Below are 12,035 nucleotides of genomic sequence, written 5' to 3'. Positions count from 1 at the left end.
ATTCCCACATTAAATGTATCCATTAAATCTCTCTGAATTGAAGCTCAGCAGAGGAACTTTAGACAATCATACACCAGGGTGATAATGGTGCAGGAAAACAGAAAGGGAATAAGAACCATGTTATTGGATCTGTGTTTATGCAAATCAATACTTTGAAGGAAACAGGAAGATGTTTTTTCAATTGTCTATATGCCTGATCCCTGAGTTTGGGTAGAATGCAAGAGGAACTGGATATTTTCATTGACAAGGAGAAACAAGATCAAACTAGACATTACTGAGAAAGGATAATTCACTAAATTGTAATATTAAAATATTTTGCCACAATTCTTTTAAGAAAAATAAAGCAATTTGAAGATGTGAGGAGGTAACATTTCACATGAAACCACCATCATTGTTTTAGAGCTGCAGAGACAGTAACTTGTCCCAATCCACCCTACAAAAGAGGGGTGGAGTGGGGTGGGGGTGACTACAGAGAATCAGACTTCTTATTCTGCTTACATACAAAATGTGCTCACTTTGGACCTGTCTGAGAAAAACCCCAAATAGGCAGCAGCGCTGTCTCATTCGAGTTTCTAGAGTTATTTTCTATGACAGAAGTTATTGCAGTGTATACAGAATAAATATTTTGGGATTCATAACATTTAAACGGTTTAATCATGGGACAAGAAAATGGTACTTGCTTAGGAGCCAATAATCATGATGTGATCGTAGAAAAGGGATAGTGTTTACCAATAAAATGTTCTCAAGCACATCTACAGATGCTTTAGAAAGACTATCTCCACCAAGGTGCTTGAAGGGATGAGAAAAACGGCTCAGAAATGCAGATAGAAATTTAAATGAGAATTCTTGTGATTTTAGTAACCGGTGAGGATGGTAAACATGTACTGGAATAAGCACTTGTCCCTGGGGGTGTTCAAGGGAAGGCTGGACGTGGTGCTTGGGGACACGTTTGGGGGTGACACTGGTGGCAGGGACGGCTGGACGAGGCGCTCCCGGAGGTTTTCATGTCCCTCACCCTGCCGCCACACAGCGCAGCCGCCATGGCAGCCGCCACCCCTCACGCAGGCGCCGCGCCGAGGCAGGCGCCGCGCATGCGCCGTGCGGAGCGCCCTGCCGGTCAGCTCGGGGCCGGGGGCCCTGAGGGGTGGCGGGGGAGGGGGGGGGCTGCGGGGATTTGGGGTGGGAGGGGGAGAGGGGCGCGGATATGGGGTGTGCTGAGCCACGGGGAGACCGCATGGGGCGGGTGGGGGGCTGGGGAGGGCGAACGGAGCGGGGGGGGGAACACACGAGGTTGTGGGGAGGGAGATTGGTGAGCGGGTGATGGGGGTAGGGGTGTGCAGGGGGGCTGCAGGTGGCGAGCACTGAGCCTCATGGACGGGGACAAATGGGATCGGCTGCGGGTCCTGAGGGGGAAACGGGTCCCACAAAGCAGGGTCTGTGTCGTTTAGGAGCTACGGGTAGTTGCAGCTTCAGGCTGCAGCCCTTGGAGGAGATAAATCAGTTGTGGTGCTTGGGTTGGGCGTGGTGTACCCTCAGGGTGCTGCTGTGTGAGGGGGTTTGGGGACAGTTCGTTGCCTTATCTGCCGGTAGGAGTTAGGGCTGGCAGCGCTGAAATGGGCAACTCAGCAAGCCCCAGGGATCATTACTTTATGTAATAGACGCTGAGGCTGGAGTGCCAGCCTGCCATCACCTGAGAGCTGCCACCTTCTCTCCCAGCAGGCGTGTTGCCTTCGCATGCAGCCTCTGACGCTTTGCCTTCCCTCTTGTTGCCCTTCCCATTGCTCTCCTTGACTCAGAACACCTGTGTTATTCTCATGCTTGATTCTCCTCTTGCTTCTTCTGCGGTGCTGTGCTAACAGGAGTAAATCAAAGCAGACAGCTGTACATCAGTCCTCTAGAGGGTAGGAGCGAGGTTACGAATGCTTCAGATCCGTGTTATTAAACAACAGATCCCTGTTAGCCTACTAAAAGGGACTAGGCCCCGGCCTGCTGATGGCTCTTGTCTCTGCTCCGCGCTCTTTCATTTTTTATGCTCATCTTCTGGAATCAGCTGTGCAATACTTCTTAAAACAAGAATTTTAAACTTTAAAGGAAGCGTAGTGCAGATGAATGAACGCTGCTTAATTTCTCCAGAGACTTAAGTCATCATTTATTCACAGACACAGTACAGACAACGTACAGCTTCAAATGCAGGATCATGGGAGTCTTATTCCCGTCCATTACATCCATAAGATGGATGTTTCTGAAACTCCATGCAAGTATCTCTTGCAGAAGGAGATTACGCTTGTGCCTTACGTCACCTCTCACAGGGGAGCTACCTAGCTGAGAAAATCCTTCTTCACAGCCCTTTAAGTGACTGGATGTTGTCTCTCGTGGCCTAGTAACAGTGGCTGTTGTGCCCTCAGAGCATTTCTGTTGCAGAGGGTTCTTTAGGTGGGAGACAGCTGAACAAGAACGGGAGGCTGCTGGTGTGGGGCCTCCTTGGAAAATCTGGTGTGGGGAAGTGATCCTTTTCCTTTATAAAGAGAACGGAGAAAAAGCTGGTGGAGGTAATTTAGAGCAGGGAATTGAGATGAGACAGATGTGTGTAATTCATATAGGGAAACGTGACTTATTTCTCCGTACAGTTAATAGGCCATTTTGGTTAGTTGGTTCTAACAAAGCTCATGCAGTGCTTTAAAGAGGGTGAGAAATATTTAAGAGCAAAATTTCCAGGTTGCTTCCTCAGTATATTTTTCTGGTGTCTTATCTTGTGCTTGTGTAGAAGTCAGAGGTATCATGGTGGGGCAGCATTTTGGCAGAGGTCTCTCTGTAATTGTTCCTGTGACTGGAGTTTAAAGGGAGACTTAAGCAAGCCAAGTGAAAATTGCTAATAAACTAGCCATGGTAAAACGTGTTTCAGTGTAGGTATTTCTGCAGTCTGTACTGATTTCTGTAGTGTTCTAGTTAGGCTGCTAATTGTACCTGAATTAGTGTAGGCATATACTTTATATGCAGGATTGCGTGTTAAATATTAGATCAGTTTCATGGAAGGAATGAAATTACTTCAAATGTGATCAGTGTATGATGAGTTGTTTTGATTGCCTTAATTAAGGGATAGCTTGCAGTACTCAGTCATCTTAGAGATGTGGGTCTTTCGTTTCCTTTTGCAGGAAGGTCCACCTGCCTATGTGTGCCCCCTCGTTCTCAGGAAATGTCCAGCGTTTCCAATTACGCCCTTCGAATGGCCCGTCTGAGTGCTCAGATCTTTGGAGAAGTTGTCAAGCCAACTGACACAAAATCTATGAAAGTAGTGAAGTTATTCAGTGAGCAGCCTTTAGCCAAAAAGAAGGAGGTCTACAGCTGGTATCCTCCTCACAACACCTACTATGCCCTCATGAAGAAACTCCGCTACTTTGGTCTCTACAGGTAATCTCTCTGCTCATGGGATAGGAGCAGGACTGGAGATGGGAAAGGGGTGGCTGTGAGCTTTGTTACACTTTTTTTGTTATGGAAAAGAGAAGGAGAAAAAGGTTCAGTTTAGAAAATGGTGCGTATGGAAGTAGGTGCTTGATTGTTGCACTGAAGACAAGAAGAGTAAAATAAATGTCTGCTGTCTAAGTAACTTTACCTGTCTGATCACAGCTTTCTGTGAGAAATAGTTCAGATGTAGTTCTCAGCAACTGGTTATTTAGAAATAGTTCTTACTCTGACCTTGTGCGAAAGGGAAGGCAGCTTTTTCACAGAGATAGGTCTGTAGTTCAGAGTACAGCAAACCAGCGTGCTGCAAAAAGGTGACATTGTCTTAACGCTGTCTCAGTGCAATTTGTGTGTCACACTGTGTTAATGACTCATTTAAAACGTGAAATTCAGAAGAGAAGTGTGTTAGGCCAGAGGGGCTTTTTATCCTTAAAAATAAATTAAAGAAAATTAAATTCAAATATGGCTTAAGTAGCCTTACTAATTTCAGCTTCAACCAGTGTGTAATTTCTAAATGAAAAAAAATGCACTTCTGAAGAACATGAGCAGGTGTCGGATGCAGTCCTTTGGCTTCAGTCAAGTAGCGCTGTAGAAATCCCATAAAAGCAAAGTTGCTAACCCCGTGAAGTCAAGACAGATTAATTTCTATTGCTAGCATTGCAATTCTGGTCATCAAGGACTGCATCCACGATACTCTTGGTTTAGGTGGAAACGTGAAGTCTTTCCAAAATAGCTGTGTTTTGACACAGAAAGCTTCAGTGACGTGATAATGTTCTTTTGCCTTCTCTTCTTGATCTTAAGGTTCCTTCTCTAGCTGCTGTATGTACAGAGAGCTTGTAGAGAATTAGGTTTGCTGCTTCAAAATATGTAATGAAGGGATGTAGGCTAAAAGGGCCTGATAATAACTTGCAAGCCTTTTGTGTGTTGTGTTTTTTTTTTGCTTGTTTTTGTGTTATTTGTTTTGTTTTATTAAATTTGCATTTAATTTTTGTGGTACATTTTGTGGTGCATTTGTGGTACAGCAACCTTAAGCCACTTGGGATGCAGTTGTGGCTTTTGAAAATACCTTTGCACTGAAAAATAGGGGGATAGATAAAATAGAATTTATTAGAGCGTAATTGAGGATTAATTATCTGTCAGCCCCTTCCTCCTCTTCCCTGTTTTATTCCTGTGTTAAGACTCTACAGTAGCTTTCCTCATAACTCATCGCCGAAGCCACCTGAGAGCAGTGTCATGTACTAATTAGTGCTCAGCATGCCCCTCTCTCCTTAGAAGCTAATGACCTGAGCTTTCTGTGCAGCATAGGAAAGCAATGTGCTATCACTAGACTGCTGAGTTAGGTGCCAAGGGAGAAATTCTTATTCTCCATGATTTTTTTGTTTGTTTTCCATTGTGTTTAGTTGAGCAATATCAATAAATACGATGCAAGAATTACACACACGCACACAGACTTCTTGCTGAAAAGGGCAACCTTGTTAGTTCTGAAAGTACCAGAGCAAATCACATGAATTCATCCAAAAATTATTGCTAGCAGTAGCACTCAATATATTGCAGTGAGTTTCAGCATGGGCTTTGCTGTTTAAGGAAGTTGATTTCTTTTGTTACCGTACAGTGCTCAGGGCCTTTCCCATCTAGATATTCCCAGCAATAGAGCAAACTTCTTTCTCGTTTTTTTTCTCCCCTGTTTAGGGATGAGCATCAAGACTTTAAAGAGGAGATGAGGCGGTTGAAAAAGCTCCGTGGGAAGGAAAAACCAAAGAAGGGAGAAGGAAAGAGAGCTCTCAAGAAGAAATAGTGCCACTTCGATAATACAATGGACTACTCTGGAAGTGCCGGGGAACAGCTGTAATGCTTTCTGTTCCCAGGATGAAGAGGGCTTGGCATGCGAGCTGTGTTTGGGGCACAAGAAACACATTGTGAAATACTGGAATCTACCTTGAAGTGCACTTTGGTCTTTGTGGTTTTATTTCTTAATTTCTGTAGTTGAAATATTCTGTATATGTTAGCACATGAGTTTGTCATGAGAGTCCTCTCCAACCAAGCAGTAACAACAGTAGTTTAAAACAAAAAAAGGCACTCAGTTCTTGCATACATCTGCAGCCCTGTTCCAGCTTTTCTGGATCTGGAAAATCGTTTATTTTCTTTTATTGTCCATTTTACTTTCTTGCATTAATATCGATGCAGTTTTGCATGTGGCCACAAAAAATATTTCCTATAACACTGCTGCGTGTTACCTTGCCTATAATGATGAGTTTTGCTCCAGGTAAATTCTGTTGATAATTTTTTTCTGAAATTGCTGTTAAATCTATGGTTTTGTGGTTTACACTGAATAATTATTGATATTCCATTGCCTGACCACTGCACTCTCATGAATACCCTGGATATTTAGGTACTGCTACAGAAGAGGCTGAGAAACGAGAGTTCAAACCACTTTCAAGACCCCCTGCTAATTAAAATACAATATTTAAGCATACTGTAATAAGAGGATTTTGAATGTAGTTTGCCTGGAGGACTGGGGTGAAGTACTTCATAAAGTACAAAACAATTTTATGGATATGCAGTAAGTGTTTTTTTATAGCTAGGCTCCTTTGTCACTAATATTAATGCTTACATAAATTACCATTTTTAGCTGTCAGTGCCTGTCAGGGAACAGAAAGTACAGAAGGTAAGCGAGCTGCTCTGCCTGGCCGTGTGTGCATCTTGCCTGGGTGTGCCTTGAAACTGTGTCTTTAATTTCCAGGCCACATAAACCTCGAGAAACAGCCCTGAGGTATTAAAGGAGAGCGATTCAAAGCGTTGAGTGATTGGAGCAGAAAGTGTTTGCACAATTAGCTTGGGGTGTGCTTGATTTTGCATACAGAGGCATTCTAAAGTAGGTAGCAACTGACCTGGGGACATTTTTAAAGCAAGCTTGTTGAAATTTAAGTGTATTTTAGAGGGATCTGCCTGATCATTGAAACCGGTGAAGCTACATAAATTTGTACCAGCTCAACACTTTTACTTCACCAAGGTTATTAATGCAAGTAGTGCCAGTTGTGCTGGAGGTGGTTTTGGTGAGCTGTGTAGCACTTGTTTAGTACCCGTACTGAAGTGCTAACTGGTTTTCTAAGCTCTTGAAGGCTGTGTTGGGGGTGAAGTGCTTGGCTTCTTACCACAATCAACAAAACACTACAGAAATGAGTAAGATACAATATATATGTAGCGTGGTGGCAAATTTCGGTCTTACTCTAAATTAGTAATTTACTCCTTTTGCTCAACTCCGATGTGCCTGTGGCATTGTGATGTTGTACATGTGATGCCTTGTGATTTAGCTGGCCCTGAAGTCTGCAGAACCTGCGACGGGCCCTTGGAGAAGCGGCCTGGTTGCTGGCAATTCCTGTTCAGGACAGAGAGCACATCATGGAGGGAGGTGTTAGCTGGGAGAGGGAATCGCCTGAGGAGAAAGTATGGCTGCTTCATGATGCTTTGTTTCTTGCTGTGGATGTGTGTGGGTGAAGCTGCTCTGTTGGTTTGTTTGGTTAGAGGGACTAGTTCTCAGGCTCCACAGCTGAATTATTGCGGCAGCCGTGGACTGCTGGTACCCGTGGTGAAGTGTTCATGTGCAGCACTTAGAGCTTTAATAATATCAGTGTGCAAGAGGAAGAGTGAATGCAATAAAAAATGCTTTGTAGTCTTGCTACAGTGAGTATATACAACCTAAAACTCTGGGGGTGCAGGGAGACTGTTCATGTGTCTATGCATAATGGTTTACAGAGTACTGACACAGCCCGATAGGCGAGCCACGCTTACGAATCCACATTTAGCCTGCTTAAGGGCTGAGCATCTACAGGGAGAGCAGTGAATGCTGCAGGCTTTCTGTCTTCATGTGCCACCTTGCTAGATGCAGGTGTGGGCTCAGCAGTGTAACGTTAATTAAGCACGGGGATCAGATCTCTTCCTTGTCCACTCACGCCACCTGGCTCTTTATGGACTGGGAGAAGGTCCAGTCATACACGTGAAAGTGAAAGGCTTCTGTGGCTGGTCATCTAGATTATAGATTATAGGTCCCTTTTGCAACCCCACAGAGCAAACATGCTCTTAGAATCAAAGCATCACACTGGGAACATTTTGGGAAGCCACTGACAGCAGCGTATCCAAGAAGGGAGAGAAACTCACAGTAGCAGCTGTGAAACAAATGCGGACAATGACTTACTGGCTTTCACAATGACTTTGCAGTGTTAACAAGAGCGAAGTGGGTGGAATGAAGTCATTTTAAAGAAATCACAACTTAAAAAAAAAAAAAGTATGAGTACAAAAATATCTCCCCTGCCTAATTGTTCATGTTTTTTCTTCTGTGGTATTAATTCCCTAGATCTACGTTTTCAAAAATGGTTGTTTCCCTTCCTCTGAGACCTTGCCTTAAAATAATGATGTTTCAGCATTTTTTGGAGTTCATCACAATATTAAGCTAATCCATTGCTTGCTGGGAGCGTAACTGTTCTGTTCCAGAAAATACAGCTTTCTCCACTCCAGGAGGGACAGAAACAGGCACTTTGCTGCCTAGCTTCTAACAGATGCTCTATCATTTAGTGATTGATGGTGCCCTGAAGAAGAGTTAATTTTGTGAGTATCAGGACCTTCACAAATAGGAATTCAGTCTTCAAACATCATGCCAAGTCGTAACACAGTGTGTGTATTTAGAAAGAGAAGTAGAGTTTCAACTGTATTTGGAGGAGTAAGGAAGAAAATGCAGCTTTTTACAGCTACCAGTATAGTGACGTATCCATTTTACGCACAAATAATAAAGCTCAATTTTATTTTTTCCTTTCCCTTTACAATGATTCTTTTCACCATTCAAACTCTGCTGTGTTTTGCTAGAAAATTCACTTTTTTTCCTGCGGTTATGAGCTGGCTGGCATATGTTTAGGTGGATGTTTTAATTCTTGATCGGAATAAATCCAGTTAAGTGATCTCTGAGGGAGTAACCGAGAGCCAGCCCCCTAACCTCTTCTGCATCCTGAACAGGTTAATTAAGTGCCGCTGCTGCCCTCTATTAAAGGTGAGCAAACGCAGACAGAGGAAATGTAATGCGAAGTCAGCTGCAGTGTGAGTGCAGCCTGTGTTGCGTGCTGTATGCCGCAGACCAGCCTAGGTGCCCTGCCTGCATTTGGATTGTGACAGGAATAGCAGCCCTGAGTTTAAGCAGGTATTGGCATTAGAAAACAAGGTCCCAAACTCTTCTAACAAGTACTCCACTTTGTGTCATGCAAGGAAACGCTGAAGGAATTACTGACCACAACAGTTGGTTTTGTACTTCCTTACTTTATAGTGCTAATATGTCTGTATTTAATTATATTCTGGTATGATATAGCCGTAGCTGCAGAGAACTACCCTGATAATCACAAGTTAGTTTGTGAACAGGCTGACCCACTTGCCACGTATCCTATAGGGAGTGCAGCCATTGCTAGACTTTATTACTGGAAGTCTTGCAGACAGACAGAAGCCAACTTGCATAAGGCCGTGTTTTGTAATGGTGGAAGGAAGAAAAGCAGAGTAATTTGCTGCTTAATTTTCTAGTGTGCTACAATACAGATATATGTGCTCTGCTCAGGGAAGTATTTACCTAGAAAAAGTTTCTCCTAATGCAAAGTTTATTCTACTTACTAAACCAATGCACTGAGTTCTCAGCAGTGTGTGAAACGCACCTGTTACTGAGTCGTGCAATGGTTTTAGACAAATATTTTATCTTCTCTGTATTTCCTTGAGTAAAATTAGAATAACAATCACTTAGTCAACGTGTCATGAGAGTAAGCTACTTTTAGGATGGTGGTTTACCCCAGGAGAACCTCGTGTGAAGAGCAGCTGAGTTTGGCTGTAGGAGGACTCGTACCTCTGTGCATTTCAGAGCTTTATTTCAGAGAGCTGCTTTCCTGCGACAGTTGATGACATTAACACTAGAAATAAGCTGTGGCAAGTTACTGTGTTCACACAGTAAAAATATGTATGTAATAAGAAATCTGTTTTTATTATTAAATTGTATTTTTAATTTTTTTTTTAAAGCATGTGTGTACATAATCGTCTACCACTTCGAGTTCAAAGGCCATTTTAGCATGAGTTTTAAAACAAAATGAAAAAACAACAATCATCAGTCTATATGTTTTAGAAAAGCTTCATGAATCTTAAAGCCTGCTTTGATGGGGAAAGGCTGTCTTATAGTGTTTTTTTTTTTCTCTCTTTTAAAACACTAAGGATAATATGCAAGGAAAACAAACAACGGGGATGCCAGATTAGTTCCTTTAAACTCAGTTCTCCTGCATAGCTGTTCGATAGTGACTCTTGTGCAGTCCCTTGGGAGTAGATCCTGGAAACAAAGCCCTTCAAGGATGCTTTCTGTCCTCTCGACACTGAGACATGTGAGTGCAGGATCTCTTCTATCTAACCTCTTCCAGAGGCAGCTTCATTATTCTGAACTGTCCAACCAACAATTGGAAAAAAACAAGTGTAATAATGTGTCTTGAGTACATAGAAGAAGGAATAGACAGGAAAACATCTGAAAGAATTTGCTTGTGAAGGCTCAGTAAGAGCAAAGCACAGCTACAGTGTGCTTAAATGAGGGCCATAACCACCGTACTGGTTGAGAAATTATTTAGGGTTGTCTAAGGCAATAGATAGGAAATAACAGGATCATGATCATTACACTGAAGTATCTTTGTAAGTACCACATTACATTGTTCTGGGTGGAATACTGGGGAAAACTCCACAAGGTAAAATATTTAGAAACATTGCAAATGCTCCCAGGAGGTGGGTTGTGGCTCTCTTAGTCAGAGCTAGCCTGAGTGAAGAGTTATAAAACAGCACAGGGACCACTTCTCTCTGGGAAGAGGAGGCAGCAGACTGGATGACCTCATATCATAGCTAGGTCTACAAAAACAAATCTCACCAAGGGCTAAGAAAGGGTTTTTTATATCCATTATGTTTTCTGCCTACACTTGAAAGTACTTTACTTCATCCCAGTGCTCCTAAAGCAGTTTGTAAATATTTCATAGAGTTCAGGGGGGTCTCTTCCCCTTCAGTTGTTTCTGCAGGGATGATGTTTGCCTTATAGGCTTTTTCAGCAAATAGCTGTTCTATTTGTATTGGGGGCAAAAAAAAAAAAGGCCACCTGAGCTTCAGAAAGTCTAAAAAAACATGGTACTGCCACATGCAATGGTGTGTCACTGCAAATACATCATTATAAATGTAACTCATTACTAAATTTTAATTACAGTTTTGCCTGGATGAAAGTAAATGAGGTTACTTGGGCCCAAACTCAGCGGTGGATGTCTGAAATTTTATTCCAGACTCCAGACCAAAAGATGTGGTCGAACGTTAGAAGTTGTGTGAACATTCAGCATCTCTCACTGCATCAGAGACGCTTGGTTCTGAATAACTGCTAGGTAAATCCCATTACAGTCATAGTCCCCTTTGCCTTTGACTGCTAGTGGTCTCTTCAGAACAGGACTGATGAAACGACGTCTCTTTAAAGCGCCTGTCATGCCTACTGGTGCAGTAGCTGCTTCCCAGTGATGCTCAGCATTGATCAGAAGCACATCAGGCTGCCTGGGTACCAAGTGCTGGATTCCACAGAGAGGAGAACCACAGGTGGCTTAAAGAAAATCTTATCTGCTCCAAGTCTGGGCGAGTACAGTTCAAGTCCTGTACTGATATCTGGGTGATGCTGTCTAATTTGCAACCAGCAACCATTATAGATAATGTCTAACATTTCTAATTTTTGTAACCACGTGGGAAGGCAGCCATGTGTGACAAGCAGCATCAACCTGCTGCTCAGAATATTTTGGGGGGAGCAGTAAACAACGACCGATCCAGGCAGCGTGAGGGCATGCATTCAGTATGGGACTGGGTGGCTTACATACACAGATACATATTTCTGAGATGTCAGAGTTTATGCTGGCTTTCTGTTTCAGGGAGATAAGGCTGCTGTTTCAGCAGATGTTACTCAGCACTGCCTTTAGTTTGTAGGCACAGGAGCATCTGTATGAAGACTCGAACCTGAAGCAGCATTCGGCTGGCTTGTCAGAACTGGTACGTTTGTACTGAAGAGCAGGCAGCGACTGAGGTGGTGCTGACTCTTTTTTTATGGTGCCTCTTTATTTTTCTGCTTCTGCACTTAGTCATTCTGCTTATACGCTGTGATGTTTGCCAAAATACTGCTTCGTTTGCCTGACACCAACACAGCCAACAACGTCTCTGTATTCACAAACTCAAATTGTTTGATAGTATCACTGAGTTTATTAATAAACATTAATGCCCTCTGAGGACGGAGAGTAGGGTATTGATTAGGCATGCAAACCACTTAAAAATAAAAAGAAGCTCTAAGCTGGAGTCTTGCAGAATTCCCCCAGAGGGGGGTAACATAAATTGTGTTCATACAGCAAAACAAATGTGTCTTCTGGAGACAGAAGTCGTATCATATTAAAAAGTAATAACCGAGTCCATCGGCCTTTAGCATAACCGCAGGCTTTAAGCAATCCATAGCATCAAAAACTTAGAGGGGTCACTGAATGCTGCACCAGAAATTTTGCCTTTGGTCAAGTGCG

At 43.0% G+C, this 12,035-nt stretch overlaps 1 protein-coding gene across 2 annotated transcripts; it reads left to right on the top strand.

Annotated features, from left to right (window-relative positions):
* Positions 1-1,392: 1,392 nt before the first annotated feature.
* Positions 1,393-6,078, top strand: MRPS33 (mitochondrial ribosomal protein S33). Of its 2 annotated transcripts, none has more exons than XM_032204278.1 (3): positions 1,393-1,719; positions 3,153-3,408; positions 5,149-6,078. In XM_032204278.1, exons 2-3 carry the CDS (start codon positions 3,194-3,196, stop codon positions 5,252-5,254), a joined length of 321 nt encoding a protein of 106 aa, XP_032060169.1. In that variant the 5' UTR covers positions 1,393-1,719; positions 3,153-3,193; the 3' UTR covers positions 5,255-6,078. The 2 variants fall into 2 exon arrangements, with proteins under 2 accessions (XP_032060169.1, XP_032060176.1); XM_032204285.1 differs by lacking the exon at positions 1,393-1,719 and adding an exon at positions 1,739-1,901.
* The last annotated feature ends 5,957 nt before the right edge of the window (positions 6,079-12,035 follow it).

Source organism: Aythya fuligula, chromosome 1 (genome assembly GCF_009819795.1).
Source record: "Aythya fuligula isolate bAytFul2 chromosome 1, bAytFul2.pri, whole genome shotgun sequence".
NCBI classification, from domain to species: domain Eukaryota; kingdom Metazoa; phylum Chordata; class Aves; order Anseriformes; family Anatidae; genus Aythya; species Aythya fuligula.
The sequence above is the reverse complement of the archived record's forward strand: the minus strand, read 5'-3'. Positions and strand labels throughout refer to the sequence as shown.